The sequence below is a fragment of the Aotus nancymaae genome, unplaced genomic scaffold (genome assembly GCF_030222135.1).
Source record: "Aotus nancymaae isolate 86718 unplaced genomic scaffold, 86718_ANA_hifiasm-v0.15.2.pri h1tg000015l_0, whole genome shotgun sequence".
Taxonomy (NCBI): domain Eukaryota; kingdom Metazoa; phylum Chordata; class Mammalia; order Primates; family Aotidae; genus Aotus; species Aotus nancymaae.
The window spans coordinates 1,056,257-1,075,495 of NW_026988426.1; the positions used below are offsets into that span (position 1 = coordinate 1,056,257).

A 19,239-nucleotide genomic window follows, 5' to 3' on the forward strand; every position below is an offset into this window, starting at 1 on the left:
TGGGGGCTGCTGGTGGGGACATTAACAGGGAGGTCCTTGCTCTGAAAATGTGCAGGAAGCATTCCAGAAAGATGAGAATTTCTGTCACATAGCAGAACAACATTCAAATGTTATAAATGGTAGCTGGAGGCACTTTCCAGAAGCCCACATGTACAGCCATGTTCCAGGCCTGAAATAACCCCAAGCAAACCTAGAATGCTTGGAGGACAGTCAGTGGTTTGTGGATCACCTACATGAGATCAAATGCTGGTTCTCAGCCTCCTCCAGATCCACTGAGTGAGAACATCTACTTGGAAATTTATATCATACATCCCAATCAGGAGGCACACTGTCCCAGTAAGGGTGATTTCAACTGGCAGTACTTGATGAAAGCGTGTTTGCCAGGTTAATCTACTGCAAAGTTTTATTTTGTGCTTTGAAATGGATAAGTAATTAATGGGGGAAACCTCTGAGACCATGTAAATATCTTGTCTTCAATCTTTTACCTACCAGTTTTATGACCATGGATGGTTTTGACTGAAACCATTATTACTAAGACGGTGGCAAAATGATAACCATGGTCAATTTCAAGCTACCAAGATTTGGCAATCATCTCACAAATTCCCAAATATGTAACAACTGGTTCTAGAAAGCAGGACTTTGTTGACTCCAGTTTATCACTTTAAACATGTCCATGTCTACATCTACTTCTATCTGTCTGTCTGTCTATCATCTATCTATCTATAATCTATCAATTAATCTTCTACCTATCTCAATAAACCTTGCTGTGATAAAGGAAATAGTCTATCATTTCACTGTTCCACATGGAAATCACTAGACACAAATTTCAATTCAGTATAATGGGGTTCAATGTAACTGAATAAAATAATTGGATGGTTGAATTTACCCACAGCAGCATACAGAAATCCTCACTGGTAAATCACAACTCTGTAGAACTTTCTCACACTCATTTCATATTATGTTTGGTTGTGAATTACATGGTTGCAGCAGGCACCACATTTATTTCTGTGTTCCAGGTCTCTAAAAGTCCTAATCAAGTCCTCATCAAACAGACTAGTGATGGACCATCTTGAGCTTCTCTCAGGAGAAATATCAAGAGAGAGGCCAACCTGTAACCATAAGAACTTCTGCTATTTTAATGCCATTCATCAGACTACAGTCAATCACCATGCTTCTGGCTTTTTGTCTATCTCCACAGTTTTGTACACCCTGAGACAGTCTATTTGGATAACTGTATCCTAGATTTTGTATTGCCTGATGCCTCTCAAACATGTAATCCATGCTGCTCAAGTGAGGTTGTGCACACAAATCACCACATCTCCTGGAAGTTTGGATTTTGATTCAGTAGTTCAACAGTGGGGTTTGAGATTCTGCATCTCTAATAAGCTCCCAGATGGGGCTGGTGCTGCTAGTCCATGAAACATACTTTGAGTAGCAAGAGGTGATCTGTAGCTCAATATTTGTCCTTCAAGTTCCTTCAAACATACATAGAGAAAAGGTCCTAAATATTGCAAATTCTCTCAAAGTTTGTCAAGCTATACTGTAGAAAACAAATTTTTCTTGGGGAAAATGTTACCCCATATTTACTTACAGATAAAGTACTTTTAGGAGCATTCAAGGCACACTCACACAATGCCAAGTATGTTAGACAGAAATGCTCTCTCTGGAAATTACAGAGCAGTGCTGGTGCTGGGATGCCATGATAAGGAGGAGATGGCCCACAGTCATGTAGACTATGGGAAAACATGGATTAAAATAATTTTGCCTCATTCTGGCTCTGTAAGACACACATCAGAATGAAAACCACACCCAATGTGACTCTGAATTGATTTTCCATTTTTTCCTCTTGGGATTGGAGAGCTTCACTTAGATGTCATCTAAGCTGTGATGTTGTACATCAACCTGATTTATCTAAAATGTCTTTCCTCTCCTTTCAGCTCTGTCTGATCTGGAGCTTGTGGCTCAATCAATTATCTTCATTTTTGCTGGCTATGAAACCACCAGCAGTGTTCTTTCCTTCACTATATATGAACTGGCCACTCACCCTGATGTCCAGCAGAAACTGCAGGAGGAAATTGATGTAGTTTTGCCCAATAAGGTGAGTGGATGACCCCTGGAGATGAAGGGAAGAGGTGAAGCCTCAGCAAGAATGCCTCCTCACCACTTCCCAGGAGAATTTTTATAAAAAGCATAATCAATGATTATTTCACTGACACTATGTAGGAAGGCTCTGAGGAGAAAAACAAAGGAAGAAACATACAGAATGGTTTCGACTAGCAAAACTATAAGATCTTTGTAAAACAGTGCTGGCCCTGGTTCATCTGCTTTCTGTTACCACAATAATGCTAAGTTAAAAACATCCAAAAACCTCAGTGGCATCCAACAATAAGCATTTGTTGCTCACACATCTGGATAGTGAGCTCTGCTGACATTGGCAGGACTTGCACTGGTCTGGCTGTGGTCTGACAGAGCTTGGTCCTGAGTGTGCTGCATAGGCTGACTCAGCTCTGCCCCATATCTGTCTCATGTTCCAGTCAGGTAGCTACTGGTAAAGAAGCCAAGCTAGGAACCAGGGTATCTGACTCCTGAGCTTCTTGGAGTTCAGGGAAGCCCTTAGCTTCCCTGAGAGGACATTTCTCCAGGTTCATGGTCTATCACTCTCTCAAAAATGAGAGAGGAGACTACAGCACAGTGTGCTCATAAAGTAAAATGCCAGACTTAAAAAGTGGTTCCAATAAGTGATTTATTTAGATAGAGAAAGAGAAAAAGGGGAAGGAGAGAGGAAGAAACAGCTAGCTCCCATACTTAGTGAGAGAAAGAAAAGCCGCTCTCACATTGAGTGAGAAGGGTTCCCAGAGGGAGAAAAACAGAGAGGAAAACTTCTCTCACACTGAGTGAGAGAATCCAGAAAGATGGAATCCAGGAGAGGAAAGACAGCTTCCACACTGGGTGGAAGGGGACCCCAGTCCTTTAAACTTCTGCTGGGATGATTGACCCCTAGTTTCTTCCCATGCCCATTAAATTTAAACATAAACCGTTCAATCTCCTGGATGGAGAGAGATGAGAAGCATGGCACTGAGAAGTTCTTGCAGCCACCACCCCCAGCCTATCCTCAAGTTTTTAATGGAGTTTTTATATAATATAGTGTTTATATCATATATATATGTAAATATAAAATAGTTACCAAGTGGGACTTTGCAACCAATAATCCTGTGTAGAAGAAGAGATTTGCTCTTTTTCCTGTTTTTCTTTCTTGGCACAGATGTGTGACCTCTTTTTGAAAGGTGATAGTGTCTTTGGTGTATTTTATTTGGTGGTAATGGTCACAGCCTATTAATCACATTTTCTCCCATAAGAAAGAAAAACCACTACATGGTCATGCTAAGGATTTCAGTCCCTGGGGTGAGGTTGGTCCTGAATATCTCCTACGTTCATAACTCTTCCACACATCTCAGTAGGTCACTGAGCACATCAATGGGCATGACAGTTACTAAAATACTTTACAAATGCTACAAAGATTTACCAGTATGAGTTATTCTCTAGAGCTTGTAACACTTCAGTAATATTGCATGGACTGAGTTGAAAGTTAACTCAAAATCTCAGTTTATCCAAATCTGTTTCATTCTTCCCAGGCACCTGCCACCTATGATGCCGTGGTACAGATGGAGTACCTTGACATGGTGGTGAATGAAACACTCAGATTATATCCAATTGCTATTAGACTTGAGAGGGTCTGCAAGAAAGATGTTGAAATCAATGGGGTGTTCATTCCCAAAGGGGCATTGGTGGTGATTCCAACCTACGCTCTTCATCATGACCCAAAGTACTGGACAGAGCCTAAGGAGTTCCACCCTGAAAGGTACAAGGCTCCAGGGAAAATGGAGCTCACCCTGAATCAGGCTGGTTCAAGCATATTTTGCCTCTCTTAATCTACATGACAATTGTGTGGTTGTATAATCATTTGCTTGTAAGTCATTTTATCACAAAAAAGTGATAAAGGTCAAACTTTACAAATCACAGACAAGAAAAAATGAAACTACAGCCATCCACAGTCCCAACACATTAAAATGAAGATCATTAATTCCTCGTGGGCATTTTTCTATGCCTATATAGATTTTTTAAAACTAGAATGGTATCACTTTTTTATTTGAATTGTTGCTTACTTTGTTTAACAGGAAACTATCCACTGACCTAGGTTACTATAAATATAAATACAAATATATATATAAAAAAATATATATATATATGTTGCATATGCCATAAACCATTTAACCATGATGTTACTTCAGGTGTATAGGCATTTTACTCCTTGCAGTTTTTTCTATGCTGTGCCCTTTAGCTCTCTGAATTTAACAGCAACTTTGAAAGACTCTTCCACATTCCAATTTCTTTCAGCATTTTTTGCTGTTTCCTCTATGGTAATTATAAAAGTGCAGGCTGAGGTCTGAGAAGTCCTCATCCCTAATGGTTTAAGTCACTTCATTGAGGACACAAGACAGCACAGGTCCTCCTGGTTCTGTCTGTGGCAGTCCTGTGCCAGCTCCCTTATACTCTCAGTAGACATCTCATACACTCCTCCTTGGAGGTGTCTTGAGCATACTCTTCTGGGAATTCAGGGACAAGGTCAGGCTTTGGGCACAGTTGGCACTCTAGATATAGTTGGTGTTTTCCCATTATTGTATTATTAAGCAAAATTTAGAATGAAATATTTAGGGTATTGGCTGGTGATTCAGGATGCTTGGGAGCTAGACTTTCATTGGCCCCTACCTACAAGTTTGCTGATGGCAGGGACCTTGTCTTGTTGGCCATGGTGTCCCTAGTGCTAGCATACAGTCTGCACATAATACCTGTTCACAGAATAAGTCAGAGCTGACCAAGTTCTGTTTTCTGGAGTAGAGGACTTCTATATTTCCTGCAAGCTCAGTACTTCCACCTGCTGTGGCTGCACTAATACAAAATCAGAGACCACTCGCTGTACTTCACTTTGAATAATTCAATCCCCAAACAGATAGTGCTTGTCATGTGTCAGGAACTTGGCCAGGCAGGGAGAAATCCATATGATTTATATAAATCCAAATCATATAATTTATATAAATCCAAATCATGTAAATTTATATAAATCTAAATCATATATAAATTTATATAAATCTAAATCATATATATCATCTAAATCATATATGTCATCTAAATCAAACTTGCTCTAATCAGAGATCTTCACAACTTCTCCTTCAAACCTTGTAAAGAAACACAGGTCAGTACACTTTCTGTATGTTTTGTGTTCTCAATGAAGTGGCTTAAACCATTAGGAATGAGGACTTCTCAGGACCTTATATATAATCATATGATCTAGATTTATATAAATATAAATTTATATATACAGTACACTTTCTGTATGTTTGTGTCTTCAATGAATTGGCTTAAACCATTAGGGATGAGGACTTCTCAGGACCACAGGACCTCATATATAATCATATGATTTAGATTTATATAAATCCATTTACATAAATCCATTTATATAAATCTAAATCATATGATTATAAATTTATATAAATCTAAATCATTTAATTAAATAAATCCATTTATATAAATCTAAATCATATATATATCTAAATCATATATAAATCTAAATAATGATTATCTAAATATGTCTAAATCATATATGAATCTAAATCATATATATATCTAAATCATGATTATCTAAATCTAAATCATATGATTTAGATGATATATATGATTTAGATTTAGATTTAGATAATGATATGATTTAGATTTATATAAATGGATTTATCTAAATCATATGATTTATATAACTCATAAGATGTGTGTGTGTGTGTGTGCATATATATATATAAAAAAGACAATGTTTGACATATACACAAGTGTACTCTATAGACACCAGCCTATAGAATAGTTTTCATGTATCTCCATGTATCTATCACTGGTCCCAACAGCCATCAAACCATGTTAACTGCCCCATCCAAATGCCACCACCACTCTCCTCCTATCATGTTATTTTGAAGCAAAGTCTGTAAATATTTCAGAACATTCTCCAAAATATAAAGACTCCTGTAAAAATGCATATATGACAAAAATTTCATTATTACTTTCCTCAAATCAACATTTTTTCCTTACTATAATCAAATATTTAGAAATCAAGTTTGAATAAAACATGGGTCAATCTTCAAAGAATTTATAGCCTAGTGGAACAGATAAAGGAAAGCAGTGATAACCTTCAGTAGGGTAGCATCATATGCCCATGCAAATTATTCGAATTAAACTATTCTATGAGGATGTGGGAGAGAAACAGATGGAGAGAAGAACAAGGAAGAGAATGAGGAGGAGAAGCAGGCAGAGAAGAAGGCAGATAGGGGAAGGTGGGAAGAAGGAGGAGGGGAATTACAAAAATGGATGATAGGAGAAGGAAAGGGAAAAGTAACAACTTGAAACAACACAAGACATCTTCTCTTTCTCCTTCTCCTTTCTCAATGAGGATGCGACCAACATAAGTGTGAGTAGAGGCAGGAATCCACTTTTGCAACCATCAGTCTCATCACTTATGTGCCTTTTATAGCATGAACACACTGCCACCCTGAATATAATTTTAGTGTTTAGAGATGAATATTATTTGCAACAATATTCACCTCATCTCAAGGAACCTCAGTGCTCCTATAGGGTATGGAGAATGGAAAGGACCTGTAGGTTACAATTATTATAACAAAATAACCAAAGTGGGATTTCAATGACCAGCCCACAGAAGTATCCTGTATCCTACTGCTTGGAAAGTGGAGGGGGGCAGTTCTTAAGTAAAAACCCCTAAGAGGTAACTGTGGTTTTTTATGTTTCATTAACTTTTTAATAGGTTCAGTAAGAAGAACAAGGACAGCATAGATCCTTACATATACACACCCTTTGGAACAGGACCCAGAAACTGCATTGGCATGAGGTTTGCGCTCATGAACATGAAACTTGCTCTAATCAGAGTCCTTCAGAACTTCTCCTTCAAACCTTGTAAAGAAACACAGGTCAGTATACTTTCTGTATGTTTCATTAAGAACTTTTCTAACCAAAGGGTGTATATTTTTTTTAAAGAATATGCATGTTTATCTTTTAACAATTTGTTCTATGGTCCAAATAATCTGTTTGGATTCATCTTTGATCATTAAGGGTGCTTCGGTTCTGGACTTCAAAACCTGTGCATTAAGAACATCATATAAAGTCAATGCAGATTAGCATGACATGATTTGTGCAGTCTCTTTGAACCTGAGTAAAGTTTAAATTCAGTTTCAAGTCAATTGGAAGGAAGAGGAAGTGTTCTGCACAATCATCAAGTGCAATGATTACCCAGCTGTGACTTTTAAATGGCGTTCTCCATCACCAGAACTTGCAGAAGCTCTCTCACGACAGTGGTTCTCAACCACTAGCTGTATATTAGAATCATCAGGGAGCTTTAAAAGTTCATGATACCTGCGACATCTCAGAAATTCTTAACTAATTTACCCAGAGCATGACTTTAAAAGCTCCCTGATCGGTTCTCAAGTGAAGCCAAGATGGAGAATGACTAATTTGAGGCATTTCTAGTGGATATAAAGGACTACCATAGAGCAGAGCTATCCTCACTGTTTGACCTTATGTTCCAGGTGATACATTTATAGAAAGGCTTCGAATCTTTTCTCTGAAGAAGTTAAAGAGCAGATATCATTGATTCATATTAAGCAATAGCCTATAAGTCTTATTTCCAGGACCTACGTATTTAATATGCAACTCCACCCCTTAAGTACACTTTGTGCTTGTGAAAGGAGGAGGATGGAGATGGCTGCCATCTTATCTATGGCTTCAGGGCAGCTATGTAGCTTTCCTATGTGTGTATTCAGGCAGGAGGCTCAGCCCTGAGAGAAAGTGGGCCCCTGGCACACCATAGATACTCCCTGGCAAGCTCTCAGGCATCTCAGGCTGGCACTCCTATGTATCCACGGTAATTTGATTTCCCCTCACTGAAGTGAGATCAGAATGTTACTCTGTTGGTGGCTCCCCCAACAGTGAAGGAGCAACTCAGTGACAACAGGGCTAGAAGTATGAGTCAAAACACTGCAGGACTTGAGAACTGCCCCGTTTGCACTATCCTTGGAAGCCAAGAGGAGATGTTAAAAAGAAAAGAATAATTCTTTCTGAAGACCTCTTTCCATCATTGCACTTGATGGGTTAAATTGGGAGGGGTTATTAGACTCTGGAAGTTGAAAACTGCCCACATAATTAAACTGTACAATAGCTACCTTGCAAGTTTTAACCTATAAAAATTTAACTTTATATGGCTCTTCAAAACTAGTTTGCCATAATACCTAATAATGTGGATTCAATTTTTAAAACTCATTCTTTTTACCGAAAATTTATATCAAAAAAGAACACAAGTCCACAAGAATTTGTCTCAGGCCTGCCACAAAATGGGTGCTCCATAAATATTTTGTTAAATGATGGATGGTGAGTGCTTTTACTATCCAATATTTACCCAGGTTACAGACAAAGTATGAAGAATCCAAGATACAGGGTGTTGAGAGTAGTTTTTATATGCTTGCAAAGTATTACTGTCATTCATGGATTTTTTTCTACTTTGGTTCCATCTTTTCTTCTTTCACTTCATTTGCTAATTTTCCATATGCTTGTTTAACTATTGTAGATCCCCTTGAAATTAGGCGTGCAAGGACTTCTTCAACCAGAAAAACCCATTATTCTAAAGGTTGAGTCAAGAGATGGAAACCTAAGTGAAGAATGAGTTATTCTAAGAACTTCTGCTCTGTGCTTCAAGAAAGCTGTGCCCCAGAACACTAGAGATCTCAATTTACTTTGTCAATAAAACCTTGAAATAAAGATGGGCTTCATCTAGTGTTCTGCATGAACAATTGGTGATTTTGTATATTCATGGAACTCTCCCAGTGTCTGTGTAGAGTGTTGTGCATTATGTAATATAAAGGAGAAGACCAGATAAGTAACAGGTAGATTCAGCTTTTCTGCTTGTCATAGGACTATCTCTGTCCACCTCCAGTTAGCATTGTCAGCTTCTCCTGAGCTCCCATCAGAGAATAAACATTTCTCAACAATTTGATCCACAATTTTTTTAAAAAATAAGAATTATTGTGAAGACTCTAATAGTGACATTTATTTCACATTTTATCTGTAATATTCCATAATGTTTTATACTAAGCAAAGCAATAAAAAACTCTCTCACAAAAGTATTATCTGATGCCTTCCTGCACACTAAAGAGAAATCTATAGAACTGAATGACTAAGAACCAGCAAATAAACATTTTTTGTCATTGTAATCAGTGTTGGTGTGGGGCCCTTGTCAGAACTCCACTTTGGTTATTAACATAGGTGACAGTTCATCTACTGTGACTTTGGAGAGAATATTCATAGTTTCATTCTGCCTTCTTTGAAGCACATATTTTTTGTAACACTCAACTGAAGCATTTATTAAATTATTAGTTTTGATTTATTGCTTTTACTTCATCTCCCCTGACATTTCTGGAAGATAGGAAACATGTTTTCCTATACATCTTGCATTCCATCTTCCCCTCCCAATTATCTTAATGCAATGAACACTGAATAAAAAATGGTCAGTTGGTCAGTTGATTGGGCAACATGTCTAAAAGCACTCATTCATTTTCCTTTTTTGCTCCTTCCTTTCCCCTCCCTTTCTGAATCCTAAAGCCATTAGGTGAGTCGCATCCATGTGGTAGCCACATGTTAAGGTGGAGGAGAGAGTCATGGTAGTTCCAAGTCAGATTCCAAGTGTGCTGGGGAAGGCATCCACAAGGAGGGGCAGCCTGATCTGGATGTAGGAGACCAAGCAATCAGAGGAGTCCACACAGAGGGGGACCTGAAAGAGCAGCCAGAGCCTATCTAGGGCATGGAAAACCCACGTGAGGTGAGGAGGGTACCCACGAGTGGAAGGGGATGAGTGAGAGTTGGCTACATAAAGGAGATTGATCAAATAAGTACATAAAGTATACTGGAAGCCAGGTGTGTCACTTTTGCAGAAAAGAGTCATGGATTCAGAAAGAGAGAAAACTAGCATGAATCCTATAGCGTTAGATTGGAATGGATGTATCAGTGTATATTCATACTTTTCTAGATAGGTAAATGGATAGACAGATGATAGATAATGGAGAGCTGATAATTAGATAGATGTAAATGTGTGTGCATGCATATGTGTGTGTGTGTGTAAAACATACATTCCCTACTTCTCTCCACTGAGAGGGCTAAGTAACAATGACATTTCAATAGCAATAGCACACTTAGTGCCTAGATCCTGGCTTATGAATACCATTTTCCACTGAAGGAAACCAGAGCTCCTTAGAGAAATGGCTGACTCCAGGGCTAGGACTAAGAATGTTCAAGATGAGTCTTGGACACTTTATGTGCCAGGAAGTAAGAAAATGCTCAAATGGTTTCTAAATGATATTTGGAAATGATTTCTAAATTATATTTTCATATGACTTCGAAATGATAGTTATAAAAAACCTAAAGACTCCACCAAAGAACATTAGTACTGATAAACAAATTCAGTAAAGTGTCAGGATACAAAATCAATGTACAAAATTAGTAGCATTTCTATATGCCAGCAGGGAACAATCTGAAATAAAATCAATAGCCACAGATAAAATTAAATAGCTAGAAATTAATTTAATCAAAGAAGTGAAAGATCTCTACAATTAAAACTATAAAACGCTAATGAAAGAAATTGAAGAGCACACGAAAACATAGAAAGTTATTCCATGTTTATATATTGCAAGAATCAATATTGTTAAAAATGTCCATACTACTAAAGGAATATACGGATTAAATGTAATCACTATCCAAAAACCAATGACATTCTTCACAGAAATATTTTTTTTAATCCTAAAATTTAGTCCCTGGACAAGATGGCCAAATAGGAACAGCTCCAGTGCATAGATCCCAGAGAGATTGCTGTAGAAGGTGGGTATTTCCACATTTCCAACTGAGGTACCTGGTTCAACACACTAGGACAGATAGGACAGTAGATGCAGCCTGAGGAGGGCAAGCCAAAGCAGGGTGGGGCATCGCCTCACCCAAGAAATGCAAGGAGCTGGGGAACTAACTCTCCTAGCCAAGGAAAGCCATTAATGTTCCCTGTACTCCAGCCCACACATTGCACTTTTCCCATGGTCTTCACAACCCACAGACCAGGAGATTCCCTCCAGTACCTATACAACCACCAGGGCCCTGGGTTTCTAGCACAAAACTGGGTGATCATCTGGGCAGAAACCGACCTAGTCACAGTAGCCTTTTTTTCATACCCCAGTGGTGCCTGGAACACCAGTGAGACAGAAGTGTTTACCCCACTGGAAGGGGGCTGAAGCCAGGGAGCCAAGTGATCTGGCTTAATGCGTCCCACCACTATGAAGACCAGCAAACTAAGATCTACTGGCTTGAAATTCTCGCAGCCAGCACAGCAGTCTTAGCTCAACCTGAGACTCTGGAGCTCGGCAGGGGGAGTGGTGTCCACCATTGCTGAGGCTCGCATAGGTGGTTTCAACCCAAGAGTATAAACAAAGTTACTGGGAAGTCTGAACTGGGCTGAGCCCATGGCAGCTCAGCAAGGCCTCTGCGGACAGATTGTGTCACTAGACTTCCTCCTCACTGGACAAGATTATCTCTGAAAAAAGGCAGCAGCCTGTCAGGGGCTTATAAATAAAGCCCACACCTTCCTAAGACAGAGCACCTGGGAAAAGGGGCAGTAGTGGGTAGCTTCAGCAGACCTAAATGTTTTTGCCTGGCAGCTCTGAAGAGAGCAGTGGATTTCCCAACACAGCGTTCAAGCTCTGATAAGGGACAGACTGCATCCTCAAGTGGTTCCCTGACTCCCATGTATCCTGACTGGGAGTCACCTCCCAGTAGGGGCCGACTGCACCTCATACAGGAGAGCTCAGACTGGCATCTGGCGGGAATCCCTCTGGGAAGAAGCTACCAGAGGAAGGAACAGGCAGCAATCTTTGCTGTTCTGCAGCCTCCGCTGGTGATTCCAAGGCAAGCAGGGTCTGGAGTGGACCTCCAGCAAACTCCAGCAGACCTGCAGCAAAGGAGCGTACTGCTAGAAGGAAAACTAACAAACAGAAAGAAATAGTTTCAACATCAACAAAAAAGATATCCACTCAGAGACCCCATCCAAATGTCACTGACCTCAAAGACCAAAGGTAGATAAATCCACAAAGATGGGAAGAAACTAGCAAAAAAGACTGAAAACTCCAAAAACCAGAATGCCTCATCTCCAACTTTTTTTTCATCCAGATGACAACTCCTCACCAGCAAGGGAACAAAACTGGATGAAAAATGAGTTTGATGAAATTACAGAAGAGGCTTTAGAAGGTGGGTTATAAAAAACTTCTCTGAGCTAAAGAAGTATGTTCTATAATGCAAGAAAGCTAAGAACCTTGAAAAAAGGTTAGATGAAAGGCTGACTAGAATAAACAGTTTAGAGAAGAACATAAATGACCTGATGGAGATGAAAATCACAGCATGAGAACTTCATGAAGCATGCACAAGTTTCAATAGCCAAGTTGACCAAGCAGAAGAAAGGATATCAGAGATTGAAGATCAACTCAATGAAATAAACAAGGCAATATTAGAGAAAAAAAGTGAAAAGAAATGAACAAAGCCTCCAAGAAATATGGGATTATGTGAAAAGACCTAATCTATGTTTGATACTTGTATCTGAATATGATGGAGAGAATGAATCCAAGCTGGAAAACACTCTTCAGGATATTATCCAAGAGAACTTGACCAACCTAGCAAAGCAGGCCAACATCCAAGTCCAGAAAATACAGGGAACACCACAAAGATATTCCTCAATAAGAGCAACCCCAAGGCACATAATTGTCAGATTCACCAGGGTTGAAATGAAGGAAAAAATGCTAAGAGCAGCCAGAGAGAAAGGTTGGGTTACCCACAAAGGGAGTGGATCTCTCAGCAGAAACCCTACAAGTTGGAAGAGAGTGGGGGCCAATATTCAACATCCTTAAAGAAAAGAACTTTCAACGTAGAATTTCATATCCAGCTAAACTAACCTTCATAAGCAAAGGAGAAATAAAATCCTTTACAGACAAGCAATTGCTGAGAGATTTCATCACCATCAGGCTTGCCTTACAAGAGTTCCTGAAAGAAGCACTAAACATAGAAAGGAACAAGTAGTACCACCCACTCCAAAAATGTATCAAACGGTAAAGACCATTTACACAATGAAGAAAATGCGACAACTAAGGAGCAAAACATCCAGCTAGCATCAAAACGGCAGGATCAAATTCACACATAACAATATTAACCCTAAATGTAAATGGGCTGAACGCCCCAACCAAAAAACAAGGACTGGCAAATTGGATAAAAAGTCAAGACCCATCAGTGTACTGTATTCAGGAAACCAATCCCATGTGCAAGGACACACATAGGCTAAAAGTAAAGGGATGGAGGAAAATTTACCAAGCAAATGGAGAGCAAAAAAAGCAAGAGTTGCAGTCCTAGTCTCTGATAAAATAGACATTAAACCAACAAAGATCAAAAGAGACAAAGAAGAGCATTGCATAATGGTAAAAGGATCAATGCAACAAGAAAAGCTAATGATCCTAAATATATACGCACCCAATACAGGAGCACCCAGATACATAAAGCAAGTTCTTAACGACCTACAAAGAGATTAGACTGCCATACAATAATAGTGGGAGACTTTAACACTCCACTCTCAATATTAGGCAGATCAATGAGACAGAGAATTAACAAGGATATCCAGGACTTGAACTCAGATCTGGACCAAGTGGACCTAACAGACATCTACAGAAATCTCCACCCCAATTCCACAGAATATACATTCTTCTCAACATCACATTGCACCTACTCTAAAATTGACCACACAATTGGTAGTAAATCACTCCTCAGCAAATGCAAAAGAATGGAAATCATAACAGTCTCTCAGACCACAGGGCAATCAAATTAGAACTCAGGAGGAAGAAACTAACTCAGAACTGCACAACTTCATGGAAACTGAACAACTGGCTCCTAAATGTCAACTAGATAAACAATAAAATGAAAACAGAAATAAAGATGTTCTTTGAAACCAACAAGAACAAAGACACAAAGTACCAGAATCTCTGGGACACTTGTAAAGCAGTGTCTAGATGAAAATTTATAGCAATAAATGCCCTCATGAGAAGCAAGGAAAGATCTAAAATTGACACCATATCATCAAAATTGAAAGAGCTAGAGGAGCAAGATAAAAAAAAAAAAAAAAAAAAAAAACTCAAAAGCTAGCAGAAGACAAGAAATAACTAAGATCATGGCAGAACTGAAAGAGACAGAGACACAAAAAACCCTGCAAAAAATCAATAAATCCAGGAGCTGGTTTTTTCAAAATATCAAGAAAATAGACCACTAGCTAGATTAATAAAAAAGAAAAGAGAGAAGAATCACATAGATGCAATAAAAAATGATAAAGGGGATATCACCACCCATTCCATAGAAATACAAACTACCATCAGAGATTACTACAAACAACTTTATTCACATAAACCAGTAAACCAGGAAGAAATGGATAAATTCCTGGACTCCTGCACCCTCCCAAGACTAAACCAGGAAGAATTTGAAACCTTGAACAGACCAATAACAAGGGCTGAAGTTGAGGCAGCAATGAATAGCCTACCAACCAAAAAAAGTCCAGGTCCAGATGGGTTCACAGCCAAATTCTACCAGATGTACAAAGAGGAGTTGATACCCTTCCTTCTGAAACTAATCCAAACAATCCAAAAAGAGAGAATCCTTCCCAAATCATTTTATGAGACCAATGTCATCGTGATACCAAAACCCAGCAGAGACTCAACAAAAAAAGAAAACTTCAGGCCAATATCCATGATCAACATAGATGCAAAAATCTTCAATAAAATACTGGCAAACTGATTGCAACAGCACATCAAAAAGCTTATCCATCACGATCAAGTAGGCTTCATCCTGGGGATGCCAGTCTGGTTCAAGATACACAAGTCTAAAATGTAATCAACCACATAAACAGAACCAAAGACAAAAACCACATGATTATCTCAATAGATGCAGAGAAAGCTTTCCACAAAATTCAACAGCGCTTTATGCTAGAAACTCTCAATAAACTAGGTATAGAAGGAATGTATCTCAAAATAATAAAAGCTATTTATGACAAACCCACAGCCAATATCAATACTGAATGGGCAAAAACTGGAAGCACTCCCTTTGAAATTTGGCACAAGATAAGGATGCCCTCTCTAACCATTCCTATTCAATATAGTTTTGGAAGTTCTAGCCAGAGCAATTAGGAAAGAAAAAAAAATAAAGGGTATTCAATTAGGAAAGGAGGAAGTCCAATTGTCTCTATTTGCAGACAACATGATTGTATATTTAGAAGACCCTATCATCTCAGCCCAAAATCTCCTGAAACTGATAAGCAACTTCAGCAAAGTCTCAGAATACAAAATCAATGTGCAGAAATCACAAGCATTCCTATACACCAATAACAGACTAACCGAGAGCCAAGTCATGAGTGAACTCCCATTCACAATTGCTACAAAGAGAATAAAATACCTAGGAATACAACTAACAAAGGATGTAAAGGACCTCTTCGAGAACTACAAAACACTGCTCAAGGAAGTAAGAGGGGACACAAACAGATGGAAAAATATTCCATGCTGATGGTTAGGAAGAATCAATATCATGAAAATGGCCATACTCCCCAAAGTAATTTATAGGTTCAATTCTATCCCCATCAAGCTACCAATGACCTTCTTCACAGAACTGAAAAAACCACCTTAAACTTCATATGGAACCAAAAGAGAGCCCCCATAGCCAAGACAATCCTAATCAAAAAGAACAAAGCTGGAGGCATTATGCTACCTAACCTCAAACTATACTATAAGGCTACAGTAATCAAAACAGCATGGTACTGGTACCAAAACAGAGATATGGACCAATGGAACAGAAAAGAGGCCTTGGAGGCAATGCCACACAACTACAACCATCTGATCTTTGACAAACCTGACAAAACCATCACACACTGGGGATTCCCTATTTAATAAATGGTGTTGGAAAAACTGGCTAGCCATGTGCAGAAAGCAGAAACTGGAGCCCTTCCTGACACCTTACACTAAAATTAACTCCAGATGGATTAAAGATTTAAACATAAGACCTAACACCATAAAAACCCTAGAAGAAAACCTAGGCAAAAGCATTCAGGACATAGGCATAGGCCAGGACTTCATGACTAAAACACCAAAAGCATTGGCAACAAAAGCCAAATAGACAAATGGGATCTAATTAAACTCTAGAGCTTCTGCACAGCAAAAGAAACAATCATTAAAGTGAACCAGCAACCAAGAGAATGGGGAAAAATTTTTGCAATCTACTCATCTGACAAAGGGCTAATATCTGGTGATCATTTAAAAAATCTGGAGACAACAGACACTGGAGAGGATGTGGAGAAATAGGAACACTTTTACACTGTTGGTGGGAGTGTAAATTAGTTCAATCATTGTGGAAGACACTGTGGTGATTCCTCAAGGACCTAGAAACAGAAATTCCATTTTAACCATCAATCTCATTACTGAGTATATACCCAAAGGATTATAAATCATTCTATTGTAAAGACACATGCACACGTATGTTCATTGTGACACTGTTTACAATAGCAAAGACCTGGAATCAACCCAAATACCCATCAATGATAGACTGGACAAGGAAAATACGGCACATATACAGCATGGAATACTATGCAACCATAAAAAAGTATGAGTTCGTGTCCTTTGTAGGGACATGGATGAATCTCAAAACCATCATTCTTAGCAAACTGACACAAGAACAGAAAATCAAACACTGCATGTTCTCACTCATAGGTGGGAGTTGAACAATGAGAACACATGGACACAGGGAGGGGAGCATCACACACTAGGGTGCCTAAGGGGGGCAGGGGAGGGACAGTGTAGGGGGTTGGGAGGTTGGGGAGGGATAACGTGGGGAGAAATGCCAGATATACATGATGGAAGGAATGGAGGCAGCAAACCACATTGCCATGTATGTACCTATGCAACAATCCTGCATGATCTGTGCATGTACCCCAGAACCTAAAGTACAATTAAAAAATAATAATAATAATAATGAAAGTAGGACCAGGGGACTATCACTTTATACTGCAAGCAGTGAAGGCCACGAGCTCCGGTTTCCCCAATATTTATTGAACACAATCACTTTTATCTATAGTGCAGGTGGTAGAATGAATCAGTGAAGAAAGGCTGTACATCTAATATAAAATTGATAGCAGTGGTGGTTTATGTGAGTTTCTGAAGAACTAAAAGTGTATGCTTATCAATAGACAGTGTGGTGGGAGTGGGCTTAGCAAGGAGCCTACATGTCTGGTTACATTCCAGTGCTTCAAGGGAGTGTTATATCCTTGGGCACTATGATTACGGTATCAGAGCATAGGCCATTCTGTTCCTGGGAATATGCCAGCATAGAGGGGCCTTCCTCCCCAGAGGTCTCTGCAGCCTTCTGCAGTTTATTATTCCTGATTTCTTTTATACATTACTTATAACTAGTTTATGGAGGCACAGTGTAAATCCTACCTCCATTGCTGCATCCCCCAACAGATACATAGTATCTCCCTTGACACATTCAGTACAAGTCCACAGGTAAGTCTCTTCAGTTATGTTACCTTCTGAGGAAGTAAGTGGCAGAACATGTCTCCTTTTATTTTCCTTTGCAGAACAAGACCAATTGCATTAGTTGGGACACAGTGATGGCTGCATTTGAGTCCCAAACAATGATTAGTATTGCTATCACCAAAGTCAGAGGGCATGACACCCAGGGGCCCAGCAATCTCACCAAAGTCAACTCCACCAACCCTTCTGGCCACCCACGGTGTGTACAGTATGCTGCTAGGGAACAGGGTCATGACAATAAATAATACCATACTGTGCCCTTGAGGAGCTCACCTCTGCTAATGAAAACAGGCACAGAAACCCACAATGGTGGTAGAGAGGAAAGTGGACAATAGGACTGTGTGAGGGGTATAGGAGGCACCCAGAGGAGGAAATGGTTACATTTGTGTAAGGAAGTTGGTAAGGAGAGACATTAATAGAAGGGGCCTATCTGCTTGGCCTTGAAAGATGTATAGGACTCATCTACGGAGCACAGGTACACTCCAGGCAGAGGTTATTGCATGGGGAAAGATCTGTAGGTGTGGCTTGTTGGGATGGATTTCAAGTATTCTGGAATGAGGACAGCCATGGAGACAAGGGCAAGTGAAAGGAGATTTAATAGATTTCATGTCAATGCCTCCACTTGAGTTTCTGATAAAAACCTAGAATCCTTGGACTCTCTGATAACACCGATTAAGTTGTTTATGATTCCTCATAGAATATGAACTCACAGGAGGTCAGCAAAGGGGTGTGTGTGTGATCCTGTGCTACTGGCTACAGCTGCAACCCCGCCTCCTTCATCAGCACATAAACATTTCAACAGCCTGGCTGAATGACTGCTGTGCAGGGCAGGGAAGGGCCAGGCACACAACCCAGCAAACAGCAGCACACAACTGAAAGGAGGACTCAGAGGACACAGCCGAGGAAGAAAAGTGGCGATGGACCTCATCCCAAATTTGGCAGTGGAAACCTGGCTTCTCCTGGCTCTCAGCCTGGTGCTCCTCTATCTGTGAGTAACTATCCAGGCTCCTCTCCTGTGTTTCCTTGGAATTGGGGTGCTAATCAGCCCCCTTTTATCTGCTTTGAGGATCAAAAGAGATGTTCAAGGAGAAATAGCTTAAGTGTTGGATGCTACAAACACATAGAGGTTATTATTGATCTTATGCAGCTCTATGAAGGAATAAATAAGCATTTCTTCCATCTACCTTCTAATTTTGGTGACTAGGAGACTTTAGGGACAGCATTTGGTGGTGGGAATGATCTGATTAGCTTAGATTCCACCTAGACTTATCAATGAAAACACGGCAGAGGCTGATTACGAACTACTGAACATGACAGCCAGTGTGATCCTCATCCCCTTCCCAGGCTCTGGGGATTCTGGGAACAGGAGGGAGTGGCTTGGGTTTTTGTCTCATTATCTTCATTTTCTGGGTTCTGTGTCTGCTGGGAGAGATGTGTAGAAGTATTGTCCTCTTGGACCTGGTGGTTCCTGCTCCCCTGCCTTCCACTCCAGGATGTCATTTAT

General features: G+C 39.6%; 3 protein-coding genes across 4 annotated transcripts in view; 2 read left to right on the forward strand and 1 right to left on the reverse strand.

The window, feature by feature from the left end:
- CYP3A90 (cytochrome P450 family 3 subfamily A member 90) overlaps positions 1-8,894 on the forward strand; it is a 32,039-nt gene extending 23,145 nt beyond the window's left edge. The window contains exons 10-13 of the mRNA XM_012455549.2: positions 1,938-2,098; positions 3,633-3,859; positions 6,860-7,022; positions 8,672-8,894. Coding sequence (XP_012310972.2) covers positions 1,938-2,098; positions 3,633-3,859; positions 6,860-7,022; positions 8,672-8,767 — 647 coding nt within the window. The 3' untranslated portion in view covers positions 8,768-8,894. The remainder of the gene's footprint in view (positions 1-1,937; positions 2,099-3,632; positions 3,860-6,859; positions 7,023-8,671) is intronic.
- ZSCAN25 (zinc finger and SCAN domain containing 25) overlaps positions 1-19,239 on the reverse strand; it is a 173,309-nt gene that overhangs the window by 64,908 nt on the left and 89,162 nt on the right. The gene's annotated exons all lie outside the window — the stretch shown is intronic.
- CYP3A5 (cytochrome P450 family 3 subfamily A member 5) overlaps positions 18,529-19,239 on the forward strand; it is a 53,818-nt gene continuing 53,107 nt past the window's right edge. Inside the window, exon 1 of the mRNA XM_012455551.3 lies at positions 18,529-18,723. Coding sequence (XP_012310974.1) covers positions 18,653-18,723 — 71 coding nt within the window. The 5' untranslated portion in view covers positions 18,529-18,652. The remainder of the gene's footprint in view (positions 18,724-19,239) is intronic.